Genomic DNA, 20,907 nt, shown 5'->3' on the forward strand with positions numbered 1-20,907 from the left:
ACGTTTATATATTACAAAACACAACCTTTATGATAGTTTCAATGAATTTTCATCGTGAAACATAAAATATATACTATTATTTAAAAAAAAAAAAAAAAAAAAAAAAAAAAAAAAAAAAAAAAAAACCTTCAAAAACATATTAATGAAATATCAAGTCTTAAGAATTGTCATTTTTCGGGATCGGACGAAATATCCTTTTTTCATTCTTTAAACGAAATCCCATTTGTCGTTCGAAATCGCTTATAGAACGCGAACGTTCTCGTGAATTCAATTCCTCGAAATATCTTTGACAATGCTCGCAGGAACACGAAGGATTCTTGGAAGGTCCTATATGATGGCCTGGCTTTCGAAATGCGTTCACCACTGCACCGAATATAGAGGCTTTCAAAATATGGTCGGTTCTTTCACCCTGAGACGTCATAAATGGAGAAGTAACTCTCGAAGGTACTTTTGATGGAAGAGGGGAAGGAGTCTTGGAACCGAATAAGCCGATTTGATCACGAAAAGTATACATATGTGGAATACTGTCGCTATGCGTGGAATCAGAATGATACTGTTGCGAATTCTTTTGCTTCGAAAGTTCTTTTTCCATTATACATGCGTTCCTTTCCCCATCTTCAGCGATAGATTTACTCGCTCTTCGAAAGGACGAAGTTTTTTTAATTCCTTCTTGATTTTCCTCGCCAGACATAAAACTCCACCCAATGGCACCGCTCTCATCAGATTCCTCGTCACTGTCACCCGACGACCATCCTACCTCGTGTTTTTTTAAATATTCTCTCATCTTTCGATTCCGTAACAAATATTTACGCTCGACTTGCGGTGAACGCCAATGCTTCTCTTTGTCCTCTGCCTTGGCCCATATTTCCTCCATTTTGCGTATCCTTTCACGATCGGTGCTACTAGCATACTCGAAACTATCACAACGGGTTAAGTCTGTTTTAGTGTTTATCAAAGATTCTATGTCAGACAATGTATCTTTGGCCGAGGTAGCAATAGTCGAATCATAATCGAATGGAATACCCACATTGGAAGACGCAGCAGACCAAGGCACCGAATCAGGATCTCTTAAAGCACTGTAAGAACTAAATTGCGAAGGATAAAGTGAGCTGAAAACATCGTCACTATCGTAACCTTTTGAACTGGCTATAGAGGGCATTCTCATCGGTGCGTGTTTAAAGCTGTCACATCGTCGTTCCGTGGCACGTTTCAGAAAAGCCTTGTCATCTTGAAATCCCCTGGGCAAAACGTTACTCCCTACCTGAGTATGTGTCACTTTCACGTCTGGATTTTCGAACACGGTCATAGGAGTTTCGCATTCGTTTTCACTCGATGTATCGACATTCTCGTCGTCATCAGACCCGGTGCAATACACGTCGATATGCACGGTTCGTGATTTCTTCTTCGCACTGTCATCTTTCGTCGAGGAATCAGACTTTTCCGATTCCGCTGAAGGACCGATGCTTGTGGTCTCTGAAGCTGTGGTTGGCGATCGACTTTCTGGCTAAAATCAGATATTTCCGATATAAAATTGTTCATTTATCGCATAGAAATAAAATTTAGTCGATCTACAATACATCTTAAGTCGAAAAATTTAGGATCGATCAATGAAAAAGGTCATCATATTCCTAGTTTTTACATGATTACAGTTATTTGAACGGAATTAGTTGATAATGAAGATAAACAATAAATACTATCTTCTGTAGATTTGAAGAATTATCTTTTGTAAGTCTCTGGCTGAATTTTAACAACTTACTATATAGAATTTAGAATTAAGAACTTTCGATTAAGATTTATTGTAAACTAAAGAAAACAATTTACCTTCTTTTTCTTCTGCTCGTCCAATGAACGGAGACCAGTAGCAGCTCTCCTTCTCACTTTGTTTTTATCAGCGACTATCGACGAAAATTCTCGGGATTCTATATCCGTCGTTTGCGAAGATGCATCTTTGCTGATCGTGGTCGATTTTGTTGTAACTTCCTCTTTTACGCTACTGCAAAAATGCGTTCCATGTGCACTGGAAGCGCCATCTTCCGGGCAGTCCTCGCAAACTTCTGGTACTGTGGTGAATTGCTGCCGCGAGAAAACATACGCCGAGGGATGGCGCCAAGAATTGTCATACGAATGTTTGACAGTTTCATTGCTGGTTATTTTGCTGTAGTTTTCTCCCTTTGAACCATCTGCACTGTCCACAGCGGACAGTACAATACTGCACGTGCTCCTGCATCGACGATTATATTGTTGGGAAGGTCGACGAACAGGCAAACTAGAGTACGAATTAGGTGAAAATCGCTCACTGTTGTAGCCTGAATCCGAGAAGTTCGCGCCACGTCCTCTAGATGGCGTATGCTCATCATTTCCAGACGGTCCTGATCGTGGAATCGTGAAAGATCCTTGTGCGGTTTTTGGTGGTGGTGTCGAAGTGAACAATATGTTTCCTCGCTGAAAGCCAAACGAGCCAGAAGATACGGATGGTCCGGAAGTCGTGATGACTGGAATTGTCGGCGTTGATGGAGACGATTGACTGGTAGTATTCCATCGATATATCATACGAACACCGCCCGAATCCGTGACAGTCGAAGATATACCTACAGGTACTTGACTAGATTCCGAGGTTACCGGTGTACTATGGCGAATCGTAACTTCTGCACGCACCGACCATGGTGGTTGCGTGTTATTCGAATCGCCTTGACGCCCGTACATGTCGCACCTTTTTTTTCAACCTTCTCCACGCTGTTATCCACCGCAAAACATCATCGTCCCGAGCGTTTAATCGATTTCGTTGCGAAGATCCATTCGCAGAACTGTTTTTCGCCTCCCTTGCGAAGAAAATCCGTCGTCGTTCTTTTCTCAGTGTCGTTCCGCTGCACATTCGAACGGTCGATCGATTTCGCGAAAGATGGAAGCACTATTCTACTTGTTTCCGTTGAATTTTATTACATTCAGCTATTTGACGATCCGTTGGCCACTTTTTATTACGTAATTTGTTATAAAAATTGATCGAACGCCCTCGATGCGAACGAAAATATTTTCGGAGAGTATTTCACAAATCCGTACATATATTACATAGTTACTCGCGGAAAGACGGCAATTCTGCGATACTGCGTCTCCGTCATCTATTTTCAGCATCAGTGTTATACTGTGTTCAAGCGATTTCAGAATCTCTTGTCGTATCGATATTACGTATCGAAATTATAAAATAGACTCTTGTATCGTAGAGGAGTCACTTTTCTTAAGATCCAAGCGCTTCTTTTTATTAATTATTTAAAAAATTATTTAATAATAATATCAATTAACTATCACACTCTTGTACGAGCACTTTTCTTTTCAGTTGAATTTATCGGAGTGCACAAATGTATCTGGAATATCGAGTTTAGTTACCATCGAGTTTGCTCGTTTCTCGTAAGGTGACAAACCATACGTTAGAGCAGCGTCCCAAGGTATAATTAGCACAATATAAATTTGGAGCAACGTACAGTCGTACCAAATATACCTGGAACCAGATGAAACTTTTAATACCATTCGCTGTATAAGATTAGCCTCTACTGACAGATACGTCACCCACGTCGACGTAACGAAAACGTCCAAAGAAAAAAAAAAAAAATTTAAAAATACTATCCAATTAACCAGTCTGAATAAATGCACGTTTTCTCCTGTCTTTATCTCATTCGACTCCTCGAATAACGAAACAGACTCGATCAAAGTAAAGTGGCTCTCGCCTCCGGACGAACGTATAATTATTCAACGTGCAACATCCTCTATTTCTGTCAGTCCATCCTCTATTCCTTGGAATTTAAAGTGCTTCACGGAAGAGAGCTTTTCGACGTTCTCTCTGAAAACTAGGAACTCGTTTTTTTTTTTTTTTTTTGAGCTTTTTCTTAAATCGCTTTCTCCCCGCATTCACAGCTGTATTCCTTTCGATATCTCGCGGAACAGACACGTCAGTCTTCTCGAAATATGTGTTGTATCAGAATCGTACGCAGAAGAGTAGTGACGTCCAACGGTAGTACGACTCTGGGTGGAATATCGTGTCAGTCTTCGGTATATTCAGGTCATAGTTTGTGACTGTTATTGGCGGTAGTGTGAATTATCTACGAATATCTCCAGGAATGTCCGAGTACTTGATACAGACATTTGTTGAGCGGTCGGTTCGCGGTTGATTGGCGCACATGTCGTTGGTTTATCGCGTTGCTTACGACTGGGTTCTCCCCTCGAGAAGTGGTAACTAAGCGCGACCCGAAAAGGCGTCATAGAAAGACGATGGGGTAGCGGGGATTAGGCAATTCTATTTCGAGAACCGGTGGCGTATACGCCACTGCCCGTTCAAACTCGACGTAGTCGTTTACGTCGAACGCGTTCACTCGACTTCGATACACGAGATATCGAAGTCACCCATATGGCGAATTCTCGTTTCTCTCGTTTCGATTTACGTAGACACAATGGTACTTACGTCAGAATGACGAGCTTCGTGTCCACGTTTTACGAACAATCATTAATCTTCATGACGAATTTTGGTTATATATATATATATATATATATATAAATTAATAATATTATATTAATTATTATATTAAAATATAATATTATTATATATATTTATATATTTTATATATATTTTGGTCCATAATACAATTTTTCTCGTTTTTTACGAGAATATTATTTATTTTGTTTTTTATCCCTTTTTCCATTACTTTTTTGAGTTAATCTATCGAATGAATCCAATTCTTTCGTTTTCAAACGAAACAGGATTTCATTTCCGCGGTACATCCGACTTCGAACGAGATTTTATAGATGGAAAGCGATGGGAATGAATATTCTTGGCGCGGCTGTATGAAAGCTGTACAATGATACACGCGGCTTTCAAAGGGACGACGCGTCTGTTAAGTAGAATATACCTATCAATAGCTCTCTTTCGACGGCGTATCCGGGTACAACGTGTACACAAACGATACAAAAGCTTTTCATTACACGACGTGTATATATATATATATTTCCAATATGGCGCAGGCATCGTATCAACGCGTGTATTGAACAGGAAATGATACATACCTCCGTTAAGGCCTTCTTATCGGCGACTTTGGCACTTTGTAAAAGACGTATCACGTTCTTAGCCCCTTCCACAACCGCGGCTTCGATTCGTAAACGATGTCGTAGCTCCTCCACCCTTTCCTCCAACGCTAACTCCAAACTAGGCTCGTACCTGTCTGTAATTAGAAAGTTATCCATCATGGTTTTCATACATACATACATATATATATATATTGGACGAGTTATGTAACGATTATTATTCTCACGGCGAGTCGAGTGACAATGTTTTATATTCGCTCGAACGATTTTTCTTTATGGGGAATGAAAATTGAAAGTACGTGAAAGTATAGGAAATTCCGAACGGATGGATGATTTAATAGAACTAGAGTGTGATAACTCGATATCTATACATTGAAAGCAAGATTGTTTTTGCGTCACGCGAGAATGGACTGTCCTTCAAATAATATCAATATGTATATATTATTTTTTTTTTTTTTTTTTTTCAGTGAGTAATGAATTTCAAATCGATGAGATAAAAGGTGTATGTGCAGTTACGTAAAGTATAACTTATTTCACTAACTATACTTCTAATATGTATATAAATATGTAAATATTTACTGCTTTTACGATATACAAGTAGCAAATTATTTTAAAATAACGTTCATTGTTACAATTTATATGATCTAATAATTGTTCTATTATCAATGAATTATGAGAGATATTATACGAGATATTCAATGGATTAATTCAATATCTACTCTTTTATCTATATCCGTTCTATAAAATAGAATAAAATACGTGAAATTTAACAGAATCGATCAATGATGCCACAAGCATTTTTAAATTATAATTAAAAAATCGTGCACATAATTATAATATAAAATATTAAATACAATATCTATGATGTATCTTAAGAAATCACGTAAGAGAGATCATCGCAAGATTTATGCAATCACTGGTAACTTAAAGCATTAAGTAATGAAAAAGTAATAACAAAAAAGATCAAATTTATCAAATTTAAACGTTGCAAAAGTTGCTCCTCAACCGTGAGAAAGTGTAATATTTCCATAAACATTACTCATTACTTCCATCTAAATTATCATTATATATTTCACGCATGGTCTGTGGCCCATATTCGGCCAGTTATCACAATCAAATCGCGTAATACCACATAATATAACTATGCATTGTACACGACTGTCACGACGACTCGTATCGCTTATAAATATATTCACGACACGATGAAACTTAATTGCCAATAATTACGTCCTTGCGTGGTGAATAATCCCTCGCCTTAAATTAAAAATTCTCACACATTCTCGATATCGGGCGAAGGTACGGTACAATTTTGTACCTTTATTGCTAGTCGTCTCGCCATTAGGCGGTGGCGCATCGCCTCGCGCGTGTTGTTGTTGACGTGCTTGCCGCACTTTCATTATTCGCATACGTAGGAACTCGATTTTAGCGCGAGAATCGTCGAGCATTTGTTGAGCCTCCTGCAGCAACTTTTTGTCTCTTCCGCTCGTCAAACTCTGGATCATGTTCTCCGCCCCCTGTTTCACCTGCAATTTCACAACAGGGAAGACAAATCACTATGGAGTTAAAATATAATCCAACGATATTATATAATTTATGGTTTTTAAATTGAGGGGATTATAGTTGGATTAATGATTCATCCGTTTCACTTGAATTCAATACCAATTCCAGTGATCCATCTAGTAACATTATAATTTTGCCTAATAATATTGTAAAATTTTTAATTTTCGGTTTTTAAATTAAAAATTATTCGTTTAAAGCGTTTATCTATTTCACTTGAATTCGATGCAAAACTAAATCACTATTTTTATAGTTTCAACGATATTATTTATACTCTTTAAATCAAGACACTTGTGATTCACTTGTATCACTAGAGTTACATCACTATGAAGTTACTAAAAAAAATATTTAATTCCAGTGATATTACAATTTACTAGTAATATAGTTTTTCCTCTAAATCGAGAATGGTTCACCTTTTTGAAGGAAAATTTCGGCATTCTTGCTGCTGTCTTTTCACGCCAAGATCTGATAAACGACTACGCGTTTTCTAAACATTGTAAGTATTCACCAGCTCGATAAACCTATTACATGAAACTGATCGCGCAATATGACGTAGGGATACGATTCTATACATATATATATATATATATATATATATATATATCGATTGCGTGGACATTGAAAATTCGTTGACATTCCCAAGCTTGGCTGAATGCCAAACAATTTTTTCTATTGAAATTATCTAAAATGTTTTCGTCTTTTCTTCCTCTTCTCCTTCTTTTTAGCTTTCGATTTGGTGTCGTGAGTCAGAAATCGACGCAATGAGGTCTTAGCATGAATGTTTATCATTGACCAAAATACATTATCAACCGAAAGTTTAAAATATTAACAATTCGAAGAAATCGATTCCGAATATCAAAGGTTATTACGTTAACTCTTTTAAACATTAAATATTTTTTTAAACTAGCAGAATTTTCCTCCATCTATCTATCTTCTCTTTCAAAGTTGATAAAAAATTTATTCTTATTTTTCCACAATTTATCAGACTAAACTAGATTCAAAAGATTTAAATAATAACAATATTATTCTTGACTCGAATCCGTTTACAATCAAATTGATGTTACAAATAGATAGAGATAAAGAAATAAAATAAGTTCAAAGCTTGCTATTCCGATTAACGTATGACGAAACGAGAAGCTATCTTTAGTTTAGGAAAGAGAGAGAGAGAGAGAGAGAAAAATCCTGACGATTCATTCTGCTGATTCACGCAACGAGAACTGTTACTGTGATGTCTCCCTGTAATCATTCGCGATAGGAAATATCCTCCTGCTGTCATTATGCACGATATTAAGATATTCTGGTCGGTGGATATTGGATAAGCCCTGCAATTTTAAAATACGAGGTTATAATCGTGTCGATTATAAGCGATAATTATAATATTCGTTTTTTTTTTTTTTCAAGTATTCCCATCAATACTGCTATTCACTGCTATTTAAAATCTTATCTTACGATTAATTTAAATCGATCTGTAATTTAAAATTATAATTTTTTCAGCGAAGAGAGGAAAAGAGGTCGATGCTCGATCGAATTTATATCCATCCCCTTTTGTTTTCGCTCCCTATTTTTCTCGAAACGATGTCTACCTTGAGTTCGATATTGAGCTGCTTCTCCAAGGACAAAAGGCGAAGATCCGTGAATAGACCCTCCTGACTCGGCGACGACGGCCCCATTGGTGACAGAGGCGTGTCTGAAACGAAAATAGGCATTGAAAGTAAAAATCCCCTTCTCGATACGCTCTAAAAATGTTTTTTTTTTTTTCGATTATATATGGAAAAAAAAATAAATTTTCGTTTAATTTATCAATTAATTCTTCAGAGAAGTACTTTTGATCTTATTAGATGTAGTATCTTAACTCATTTCGAAAAAGCATTCGAGAAAAAGGTAATTCAATTATTTTTTTCCCCCCCACCCAAATTCGTTTCTTTGTATTCTATTTTACTGTATTCATCATGTATGATCCGAGAAAAGTTCTAAAAATTGAGAACAATTTTCTTTCACGAAAATAATGCAAATATAAATAGTTATAATACGAGTCACAAATACCAAGTTAGAAACAACAAATTTAATGATAAATCTTTTGAGAAATGTTTTTTCAACAATTTTCATACTCTCAAATGTAATTTGAGAAGATATATCAATTGTAACAATTATCAGATTCATCGTTTATTTCGAGGACAAATGGAAATTAAGAATCGAATACGATCAAGGGATAGAAGCGTTTCGATTTAAGAAACAAAAGAAATAAAACAGATCGGAGCGAGAATAAACGGTTGGAGAGCGTGGGCGTGAATTCGCACCAGTACATCTCGTTACATCTCGAGGCAAGCGCCTCGAGTGTCCAATAGTGAAATCGCAAGGTACTCGAATCCCACTTCCTGTAACCTACTAGAGATATCTCCGTGCCGCGGACTCCCACGTATTTAATGCACTCCCAAGCACAATGCGAGCGCAGGAAAAAAGCGCTACTCCTCTTTTTCTTTGTTTCGTTTCGCGCGCACGAGAGTCCGTTTGCTCGCCAATTTCCCATCGCCGCGGTTTTCACCCATCGGCCGGTTGACCGTAAAACGAAAGGAAAGGAGATTTGAGATTCTTTTTCGAAGTTAAAAAAGTAATAAAATTCTGATTTAGTTTTTTTTGGAATGGAATTCGAAATAGGGGATTTGTAAAATAATTATTCTTCTTAAAGTTTATTATTAAAAATTCGGAAGATATGTATTTTCGATAATTTCGTGTTGAAATTTTGTTAAAATAAATTATTCCTTAAGTTCTGGTAAATAATAAGTAATATTCATTGGAAGCATAAGGAATCTGCAGATACTCTTGATAAAATTTTGGTTTTAATAATGCGAATATTTAAATGCATGTTGTAGATCTATATATAATTCTAGTGTTAAAATTGAGATACACAATCTATGATATACCAGTCGATCAACTATAACACGTCAAACTACGATATACTATAATACGAGTCACTTATGAATTAATTTTCAAAAATATGTAACTTTTGAGGTTAGAAATTCGAATGATTTCTGATAATAAACAATAAAGTTGGTCAGCTTGGCTTTTAAGTAGCTCATTATCCGCGGTATGATAAACGACGTGTAGATTAATTAACATCAATTCGAATCTATCAAAAAAATAACTTGAACAATTGTATCTCTACGATCTTCTATCGTTCCATCATTGCCTATCTAAAAACTCTGTACATATTTAAATACATGTTATAGATCTATATATAATTCTATATAATCTAATACGAGTCACTTATAAATTAATTTTCAAAAATACTTAACTTTTGAGGTCAGAATTCAAATGATTTTTGATAATAAACAATAAAATTGATCAGCTTCTAAGTAGCTCGTTATCCTGCATTATTTTATCGAGATGGAAATATATATAACTAGATATAGTTATTTATTTTTATTACACGTCACATTCATTACTAGTTCATTTATATATATATAATATATTTAGATACGCATCAAAGGCAGTTCCATCGGCATTAAGGTGGAACAAACCGTCGATTTATCGTTGAAATAAATTTGCATCGATCTTTTATAGACGGTTATTATATATACATTAATCGCAGTCTAAATAAACTTCTACGACACGGTGTGTTGCGCAATTGGCGATCGTAAAAGTAGATCGTGGAGGCTAGGTGGAGCGCGGAAACATTGAGAGGAACGAGTGTCAGAATTATAAGCGACGTTTCCGCGCGGGCCGGATATCTTTGGACAATTACCGTAATCAATTCGACTTGCGTAAATTATATCGCGTTTCGAAACGCGTTTCGATATTACCACACCATAAAAGATTTTTTTCCATGCCGTAGTTGTTGATTTACAAAAAAAAATTTCAAAAGAATTATCAATTCTAATAATCTGTCTAAAATTTTCTTATTTTTAATCTCTCTTTCGTTTTTCATCGATTTTTTTCGTAGAAAAATTTTTGAGACTTTTTTTTTTTGAAAATTTCGATCGATTCATCGCGACACAAAGCCCCGAACGAAATATCAAATTCTTTCGATCGAACGCGATATCGATAATCCATAATCTAATCTAATTTATTATCGAGTAGCGAATATAAAAATACGATATTCTCGCCCCCTTGTACGAGATGATGCCTCCATTGGACGCGTGCAAGCGAATTATGCACGCGTGAAAAGGCGCGATGAGTACACCGGTTTCTCTCTCCTCTGTATCTCTCTTGAAAGGGGGTTTGTTGCTCGCGTGCATTGCACCCTGGAGCTCCGTTGAAAAAGATAGCAACATCTCTCCCCTCCCCTCTCCTCTTCCCCTTCTCCCGCCCCCCCCTCCTCCCCGTCGGCGAACGCAGAAAGAGGAAAAAGCTCGTTTTCGCGTGTATCTCTGCGTTTTTCGAAAGTTGCACGCGTCAATAATTCCATTCATTGTTTTCCTACTGGAAAGGAGATGGAAAAAAGACGAGGGGAAAGGGAGGGAGGGAGGAGCGGCGGAAAGTTTTGCACTGTGGAAACAAGGAAAGCCTTTGTCGAGCGACCCTCGGTCGGCAGAGACCGAGTATAATGGGGCACGTGTTCTGGTGCTGCGCTAATGACATGGTTTCGCGTACCTCCTCGATGCCTCCATTGTCCCGAACACCGACTCTTCCACCGTTTCACCTTCTATTAGACCGATTCGCGGATACCTTAAGAATCCTTACGCTTCTCCCTCGTGCCAAAACTTGTCCGTCTATACGAGATATATTCGAATTCGATTCAACAGGATTGATGAAATTTTGAGAGAGGTGAATAACGATTAATAACGGGAATGGATCGGAGAAAGTTATATATAAAGCCAGTTTCAATTCGAAACTATAATTCGCAAAAAACGCGTGCAAGAAAATTTTGATTCGACTCGACTCGAAACCAGTTTGGAAAAATATTACATCGTACGTCACTTTCGTGTATCGTCGAGGCTACTGTTCACGCATGCGTCCAAAGGATTACCACCACCACCACCACCATCATTATCTCCTCCTCGCTCGAGGATTCGTTTCTCGAGGAGGGAAACGGACCGTGAAGGGTTTTACCACCGATATTTAAGCGCTCGCGTGGACTCGGCCAGCCGCACGGAAAACAACGGTATAACGACGTGAAGCAGAAACTCTCCTCTCGTCCACCGCCGACAAAGAGGCAACGTAAAGAGGCGCGCGCACGACGCCTATGCACGAGGCGCACTTGTAACTCGTCGGTGCACGAGGTGGAGGAGGAGGGGGAGGGGGAGGAGGTTAGCTTGACATGTCCGAATAAGGCGAGCCACGGAGCGGGACAGAGAGAAAGAGAGGAAAATAAGGATATCGAGCATGGGAATGCATACGAGAGTAGGTTCGCCGCTGAGAATCAGTTAGGCTCGACCGATTCCATCGTATCGAGCTCGTTCCACGCGAGGATGGCGGAAGGAAGAGGTTGTCGCAAAGGGTTCGCCTCGGTTGTTGATGGGAATGTACTGTAGGGACTGGAATAATAATAATAAGAAAAGTCATTTTCATTCTCAACGTAGAATGGAACTATTGAAAGGAAAAACTCTTTACAATTTTATTCTCGAATGCATCTCAATCTTATTTTCGCATCGATGGAATATTTTTTTTGCTAGGGAACTCTATATTTTGCAAGTGATTTTTTCTCTGCTACTAAATAATTATTGGCATTTTCAAAATCGTTATGTCTCAAAATGCGAAGCGAAAATTGTGAAAGTAATTTTCGCTAGGGAACCCTAGATTTTCTAGTCACAAATAATTTTTTATTCCAAAATATATTCGCATCCTGGTCCTACCATTTCCAAAATCCTCGTGCTTAAAGATTACTTCCTACTAAAAAAATATTTTCTATTAATTATAAAAATAAAATTTTCTTAACTTAACTTTTTTAATTTTTTTTATTACATATATTAATTTATCGTAACGAATTCGAGGTAAAATACCACGAACTCGAATAATTAAACAAATATAAAATAATAAACTAAAACAAATATAACTACTAAGAAATTGCAGATCAATTTTCCATCAACCATTAAATAACTCTCGAATGTATTTCCACTCTAATAACATTTTTCAGAATCACTTGTGTTCCGAAGGAACGAAAATTTACTTTTAACCATCTTTCCCCACATTCTCACCGACTTTCCATCAACCAAAATAAAATAATTCCCAGAAGAAATTTTACAACGAAAAAAAAAAATTCGTCCCGAGCTCGTTTACGTTCGAACAATATTAATAAACCATTACCGGCGAAACAAATTCAATTGCACGAGGAATACGTTTTTTTCTTCGCTCTTAATGCTCAATTTAAAAACTGCGATAAAAGTAACGAGCATACAACGAGTTAATAATATTAGAGAGAAATCAAACAGGATATCGAATGGAGAGAAAAGAAGAAAATAAATAAATAAATAAATAAAACGCTCTGCTCGAAATAATTAAAAATTGTAATCGACGATTTAACTTGCGATACACCGCAACGCGATTTCCTCTTCTGTAATGCTCGCTCGCTCGAGTGACTCTCCCGCTTGTCGCCCATTCATGATTTCTTTCCACGTATCCGACCGATTCACAGACGTGTGCTCATAAACCGTAACCTGGAGGGAGGTACTTGCCATTACTTCCTATGGCGCGTATTAATACTATAAGGAGCAATTCTGCATGTGATTCGTGAAAGGGGATGCCCCCCTTCCAAACATCCTTATTACGGAATTGAAATTAAAATAATTAAGCATGGATCGAAGTTAAGCGCGAACTTGGTATGAAAAAAGAAATCACAGGATAAGAGGGACGTGCAGGTAAAGCCAGATATCCTGTCGCGTAACAATCACTTGCGTCAACTTGCCGGGGAACTTGCGATAGAATACGTTATTAATTGGCTTGAACCAATTGCTCAACCATTGTGCGCTGTCGATGGAAAGAAATTCTCTCGTTCTGGGAAAATGATTTAAAGGGAAGGTAAATCAATTTTTTCCTCTTTTAATATATATATATATATATATGATTGAAGGAATGTAAATTTTTTCTGAAAATGTTTTGCAATATTTTGAAAATCGAGGCAAATTTTAGGAAATTTCAAAAAAAGAAATGGAAATGAAAATTCGAAAACTTGTGCATTACCTTCCACTTTTATTCTTCTAGTTTCATCCAACAGAAACATTTCGCAATATTTCAAGATCTATGCAAATTTCGCACACCAATACAATCTCGAGGTGATTTTCGAGACTCCATTCTTTTAAAGTTAGAAAAAAAAACCCTAGACGATTCTAAATAAAATTTCAGATTTTTATTTTTTGGATTCTCAGAAATATCAATTAGATTGTAATTCGATCAATGAAAGGCAAAAAAAAAAAAAAAAAAAAAGTAATTTGAACCGAGGATAATTGTTAGCAAACTGTTTAACCGTAGCGTAATATTTAAGTTATTAGCATAGGGGACTTTGCTACCGTTTGCGCGGAACGAGAAAATTACTCGACCGGTTTGTTGTAAAATGTTCCATTTAAAAAGCTCTCCCTTCTCCTTCCCCACAGTCGGCAAATCTACTAAAATCTCATACTAGCCGTCAATTAAGTGATATAAATCGCAACGCTTATTTGCGACCGCGAATGATTTTCTTGACGAGTTTACGATAGCAGGAAAGCGGTAGCCCCAGCTTACAGTTGATCCCAAAAGTATTCCCCAATGTTTCATACTTAGCATCTCTAAAATTGATAATGATTCGAGAAGAAACACGCGTGTCTGTAAATCGACAAACAAGTTGAATAAAATATTGATAAAAAGAATGGATTTTAATTTTCCTGACATTGCTAATTTTCTTGGAACTTGTCATTTTGTTTTAATTATACAGATAAATTTTGCAAACTTAATGTCAACTTAACTTATTCTTATTCAATCCATATAGAATCTAGACGTCGTTCAAAATGATGTTTCAGGAATGTAATAATACGTTAATACATTACATTGTCGCATCATTCGTCGTCGTTGCACTTGGGTATAATTTAATCTCTTACTTTTTTAAACGAATTTCTTGGGAATTACTTTTGGGCCTAACTGTACTAACGCACGCCTCGCTCTTATAAATTATTATACGCGCGTTATACCGTTCCCGGGAACCGTGGAAAGTGTCGTAAAATAGTTTCACCGAGGGCGCTTTTGATAAGGTTGATGGAACAACAGGCTATATCAGTCAAATCTATGGGCCCGTTTTCTCTCATTCACCGTGCGTGGGCGTCACGCGTAGCCTGTAATCTCGCAGAAACGATTCATTCTTGCGAGCGTTACACGCCAATAGCCGAGTCGATACACGTTGACGTGTTACGAGACTTTTGTAATTCGTGACTCATAAAATTTTATCCATTATTTTTTGACTTTTCTTTTTTACCGTATTTTCACGCAATGACGCGAAACGCGCGTGCGCATAGCCGGGATGCGCGAGACATTTAAATCACACGGGTATTTACGAGGAAATGGATACACAGATAAGGTAATAGTTAAGTTACCAAGTATTAGGTTGTTTCATTTATCAAGACCACCGGGGAGAAACTTGATAACTCACTATTTTTAAACACTCGTGATTCGAATTGTTACGTCTCAAGTTATATCAAGTACACAATTGACAATCTTTGAAATTTGTCGAGGCTTTTCAATTTTTCTAGCTTTTTACATTTCTGCGATTGTCCCATTTATACAAAGATTTTATATTTATCGAATTTTTCACATCAATATCGTTTCGATGTAACACTTTTAAGTATTTCAATGTTATTTATCGTTGAATCCTTAAATTTGTATAAGAAAAAATGCCTAAATTGTATATCAAAGATTGTAACGCATAATTTGCATTTTTACAATAAAATATGGTATTCAAATTGTAATATATATAATATGTAATATATATATGTAATATAATTGTAATATATGTAATTATAATATAATTATATATTATATATTATAATTATAATATAATTATAATATAATTAATTATAATATATAATTATATGTATATATAATATGTAATATATGTAATATATAATATGTAATATAATTGTAATATATATAATATGTATAATATCAAGGACAAAATTGACGTACAACGAATACTTAACCTACTTAATCACGTTTACTCGCTAACCCCATATTTTTTTTTTTAGAAAATTTATCGAGATCGGTCATTTTCGCACGCAAAAATCTAATAAAATCCCATACAAGGTAAAAAATATCTTCGATAATTTCCTGATTTCGTAAAAAAAAAAAATTGCGTAATATCCGGTGTACAAGGAGAATTAAGACACGAGACAAAAATAGGACACGCCGGGCGAACGCCAAACCTCGAGACTCGAACATAAAACCGACTCTCCGCATGCGATAAAGTTCGCGCTGGTCTCGGTTTATAAACCACCCGGTGAAAGGATAACAGGATTTTTCGCGAGCATCAACAGAATTCTCGAGAGAGAAAAATTTCTCGACAACCGGTGATCGATGAATCACGTTGAGATCCGCAAACTCTCGATTAGAATTGTGATTATCGATATATCGATAATATAGAATTTTTATTTTTTTCTCCTTCCAACTTATTATTAAGACGCGTAAAAAAGCTTTACCTATAATAAAGATAGATAAACTTTATTGGAAAATTATATATTGTAAATTTTATTTTGATCATTTCTATTCGCGTTATCGATATATTACGAACGATATTTTTAAATATATATCGAAAATAAAATGAAATATCGTTAAAAAAAAAATCTCCGTATTAAGATGTATCGTTAAGATAACGTCTTCTAACATATTGTAACTAACTTTGAATAGGGGAAAAAATTGAAATTCCAGTTATTTTTATCCATTATCGATATTTATCGATAACGATATCGATAGTCACAACTCTCGATGCGTGCGCGGTGGCAACGTGATTCGCGTTACGGAACGCGAGAATTATGTAATGGCGTCCCGTTTATTTAGAAGCAGTCCGCGAACTCGAGCAAATGTCGCGCGAGGAACGATAACGGTTGGCGAGAAAGAGGCGTAACAGTTTACGTGGATAAAACGACAATCTTTTACGCGTGGTTATTTTACAAACTGACGTATATCTCGAGCTAGATCGGAAACAATGACCCGACGAGTGAAATTTACAAACTCGACTCTCGAGAATCGTGCGCCAATTACTTCTCACGCTACAAATTGCGCTACGTACGTTTATATCGCGTAAAACATGCCTTTGCCGATTTGCTATTTCGTTCATACAACATGATCTTCGTTTGGAATGATCGATCGGAAAATTGTGTTCGTGTGCTCGAATATATAAGTTAGATTTCGGGATAAAAAATATTTTTTTCTATTCTAATTAGTAATCGATGAATGCGTATAAATATATTGATATAAATGATAGATACTAGTTTTGAGTTCGTATGTAACCCATTGATCCAAAAGTATTTGAAATTTGATATTTTTGATGTATTTAAATTAGCTTAGATTAAGTAAGGTTAGATCAAGCTAAGTTATTGGTATTATAGAAAACATTGAAAGTTATCAGTTGGATAAGATCAACTTGATAATATTAGACTATTCTTTTTTCTTTAAATTTACTATATTTTCCGATAGCATTCGATAGCATCGATAAATAAAACTGAAGTAGATCAGGTTTTTTAATTGATATTCAACGAATAAAGATGAATTAGATAACTTTTGAATCAATATATTCCTATATATATATTTCTAAATTTGCTTTTATTTATCAAATAATACCGAAAAAAAAATTTCAAAGACAACGAAATCCAACCATCTCTCCAACCGAGTACAAAAAAACAATCCGTGCATGATGCAACAGACAGGAAGAAAGGAAACCGCGCTGAATTGACCGTCATTTCGATAAATACACGCTGAACAACGAAATGATCGTAATTTTCGAGACGAGCGAGGAGCGAAAGAGAATCGACGTAGCACACTTACAATTCATTCGTTTCGCTTATATATATATATATATATATATATATACATCTCCATTTATTCATTATCGAATTCATCGCGAGTCTCTAACGCGAATTGTCGCGGGATTTCGCTTTTGACCGCTCGGTGGGGAAGCAGGTAGGTAGGTAGGTCTCGAAAGGGATAAAGGGGAGCGGGGAGAGGGCCTGAGGGCCTTCTCGATACGCGACAGCGTATGGAATGCGAAAGCGTGGGTTCGCCTCGGTTCGGCTGAAACGCGATCTCGATCCACATCGAGGCGGGCAAGGGCCGCAGGCTAAATACGCGTGCGCAACGGTACTCCGCTCTGATCGCCTCTCGAGAACGTAAAGCCGCGTTTGCATTAGGCAAACTTTGATCGATCGAGCAAAAATAGACGAATAGGTTATACGTGCGATTGAAGGATGGGAAAAGTTGGTTCGATTGTTGGTCGATATTGATGAGTACACGGAACCGAACAAACTGATCGTTCAATCAAAAGTAACTCTCTATTTTCGATTCATCTGATCCTTCGATCAAAAGTTTCTTCATGTAAACTTGGTGGAAACTCGATACGTTCCTCGATGCGTATGTATGTATGTATGTATGTATGTATGCAGCATGTGTACGTATGTGTAACGTTTTAAAAGAATTTTCTCGGTCTGTTACGAGGACATTAAGAGGCATTTACATTAATTTACGGACAACTCATTCACAGTGTTATTGAATCATGCGAATTCATTTATTATCGAATGAAAGTTTCAGAAATAGATCGAAACATTAAAAAAACAAAAAAATATCAAAATTATGAATATACGAAAATTGTTCATCGTAGTATGAAGGTACGATTGGTTTGATTAAAAATTTCAACAATAATCGAATTATCGAATCGGGTAAGCAAGTTGTTTCGAATTGCATTTCTAATTTGATTAATTCTGTACACATATATGTGGCGTCGTGTAATTTGATATAGGTTAACTTAACTTACGTTTTACGTAATAATCTTTTTACTATCAAGATTTTTACAACTTGTGACGTCAGACATAAATAATGCATATCCACTTTCTCTCTTCTAGGATACCACCATTAAAATACAGGCTAATAATGGGACTGTCTGAAGATTCATATTTTATCTTTCATAATCCGCGGATTGTCCGCAGGCGATTATCCGCCAGTGTAGAACAAGCCTTACACGCACGCAGCGAGAACTCGAAAGAACTGGAAAGTGAACGAGAGATACGTTGTTTCCCTCGCGGCGTTCATTTGCCGGAGGAAAAGGAGGGAATATGTAAGTACTTTCTCCTGAATCCGTGGCATCGTCTCATCATTCACACGATATCATCTTATTCTAAATTAATAGAAATTAATAGATATTAGAAATTAATTAATAAATTCGTATGCTCTCGTTGTTTATTGATAACAGTAGAATAATGTTGAGAAAGGGAACAGATTGTAGCACAATTTTCCTAGAAAGGAAAATTTGAGAAAACTTGATTTTTAAATTGTCTGATTCATTGATAATAAGTGATTGATCTGAAAGAAAGAATGATAAATAAATGATAAATAGGAAAATATATTGATCATTACCAAGCTTGTAATTATACACATTACAATCAATCTAATATACAGCAATAAGATTACAAGATTGGAATCAAATATTCCAAAAAATTATTTTATCCACTAATTTTTCCACGAGCAATTAAGCAAGCATTACTGTAATTCCATTACATAACAAAGGATAGTTTCGAAGAGAAGTTGTTCCATCTGAAAACCAATTATTTTTAATAGGTATAACGATATTCAAAATTGCATTATGGACTATTTTGAATGGATTCTAACCCTTCGAAGAGGGAGTTGAATGAGATGGCCCGGAGGCAGGTTGCTAAAGTCCCCAGAATGCACGAATGACTGACTTAACTGGAGTGGATAGAGAGCGTCTGGGTCCATGGGTCCATAAATAGACGTTACCACTTACCATCAATTCAAAGAGAGCACAAGATTCGCGGAGCTTCGAAGCGAATAAGTGAACATACGTACGAAAGCCTCGGGCGCGTCACGAAGCGGCACCGATAACCAACTGCCACCCAGTGGCGTAACTAGTCTTTTCAAGGTCGACCGATGAGCACTACCAATTTCGTACATACGCCTCGTACCGTCCCGTGCCGTTCACTTTAACCCTTCACAGCCGGGGTGAAAACAGCGGTTATGTAATTGAATAGGGTGGAGTCAATTTGCCCTCGAGCAAGAATAAAAAGCACGCATTTCGTTTATAATTCGATCGCATTCGAATCAGATAACATAGAGCTAATGCTAATAAATATGATGTAAAACAATATTTTCGCATGTAAGAAAAATTAATCTTGATATCTAAAGGTAGAATGATAATTATATTTAAAAAAAAAGATAAAAGTTAAAATTTTATTAATTAAAATAACAATGGTAATACTGTAATTTAATTAATTAATGAAATGACAAATAGTCGTAAAATTTAGTACGTAAAAGATTCTGACAATATTAAAATATATAGTAGAATTGATAAAAAATAAATAAATTTTTCGTGTGACGAATGAACCAAAAGAATGTATCATATCGCGAATCGTTCAATTTCTAAGAAATAAATTGATTCGCTAGATTGTAATAATAGATAGGACAGTGCATTGATCGCAATCACGCATTGCACGATAGAGTTGAAATTTGACGCTACGCCGGTGACTATTCAGAGTACCACGACCCCTGATTACGAGGATCGCAGTTAATCGTTCCTAATTTATGTCCACCGACTGCACAGCTAGTACATACGCGCCAGAGAATATTCCAAGCGAGGGAAATGACCAGCCACGCTGACTGGAAATGCCAGGAGAGCACTATTTCCGGTATAAAATATCGTTGCAACTCTATAATTTCTCAAAAATTTCCAGACGTTAATACGTTTCAAAGTCCAGCCATGACTCATAGCGTAAACAATTAATTCGCGCTTAAGCGAGTAAATTGAATTTTATTCTCGGCCGAGATGCCATTTTTTCTCTCGAAACAAAAAAATTTAACCGCAAATATATCAATTTCCCGTATTTAATACCATTCGTATTTCGTTTGTTCATTGTTCATAATATATCTCTTAGTACAATATCGTGTACGTTTTACTGAAGAGGATCGTAAATTTTTCTTTATATTTTATTATGAAAAAAATAATGGATGCCTATTTTCCATCGAGTCATATTTCAACGAGCGTTTATCGGGCCATCGATCGCTGGATCCTCGATGAAACGATCGCTAAGCGAAACGGTTATGGCTCCAGATAGTTGGACATGCTCGATTTGCCAGGCCCGTAATAAAGCAGTAGCTCGCATGCAC

At 36.3% G+C, this 20,907-nt stretch overlaps 2 protein-coding genes and 1 long non-coding RNA gene across 6 annotated transcripts in view; 1 reads left to right on the forward strand and 2 right to left on the reverse strand.

Annotated features, from left to right (window-relative positions):
* The window catches only part of LOC122710717 (serine/threonine-protein kinase N), a 33,265-nt gene that overhangs the window by 5,284 nt on the left and 7,074 nt on the right, over positions 1 to 20,907 (reverse strand). For all 4 annotated transcript variants that reach the window (XM_043928754.1, XM_043928755.1, XM_043928753.1 and 1 more), the window contains exons 4-6: positions 8,208 to 8,311; positions 6,383 to 6,590; positions 5,050 to 5,204 (exon numbers count right to left, since the gene is read on the reverse strand). In XM_043928754.1, coding sequence (XP_043784689.1) covers positions 5,050 to 5,204; positions 6,383 to 6,590; positions 8,208 to 8,311 — 467 coding nt within the window. The remainder of the gene's footprint in view (positions 1 to 5,049; positions 5,205 to 6,382; positions 6,591 to 8,207; positions 8,312 to 20,907) is intronic.
* Positions 106 to 4,451, reverse strand: LOC122710718. The gene is made up of 2 exons (XM_043928756.1): positions 1,822 to 4,451; positions 106 to 1,504 (listed from the first exon to the last, which is right to left on the reverse strand). Exons 1-2 carry the CDS (start codon positions 2,701 to 2,703, stop codon positions 158 to 160), a joined length of 2,229 nt encoding a protein of 742 aa, XP_043784691.1. The 5' UTR covers positions 2,704 to 4,451; the 3' UTR covers positions 106 to 157.
* Positions 2,494 to 19,955, forward strand: LOC122710719. The gene is made up of 3 exons (XR_006345986.1): positions 2,494 to 2,594; positions 18,633 to 18,844; positions 19,345 to 19,955. It is a non-coding gene; the product is annotated as an uncharacterized LOC122710719 (long non-coding RNA).

The sequence above is a fragment of the Apis laboriosa genome, unplaced genomic scaffold (assembly GCF_014066325.1).
Source record: "Apis laboriosa isolate Shangri-la unplaced genomic scaffold, ASM1406632v1 scaffold14_cov150, whole genome shotgun sequence".
Classification (NCBI taxonomy): Eukaryota; Metazoa; Arthropoda; class Insecta; order Hymenoptera; family Apidae; genus Apis; species Apis laboriosa.

What these genes read in the sequence shown, in the direction of transcription:
- LOC122710718 (XM_043928756.1), bottom strand. Translation starts at nt 2,703, where the DNA reads ATGTACGGGCGTCAAGGCGATTCGAATAACACGCAACCACCATGGTCG. An exon ending in ACGAGCAGAAGAAAAAGAAG is followed by an intron (nt 1,505 to 1,821) that starts GTAAATTGTTTT and finishes ATCTGATTTTAG; the next exon opens with CCAGAAAGTCGATCGCCAAC.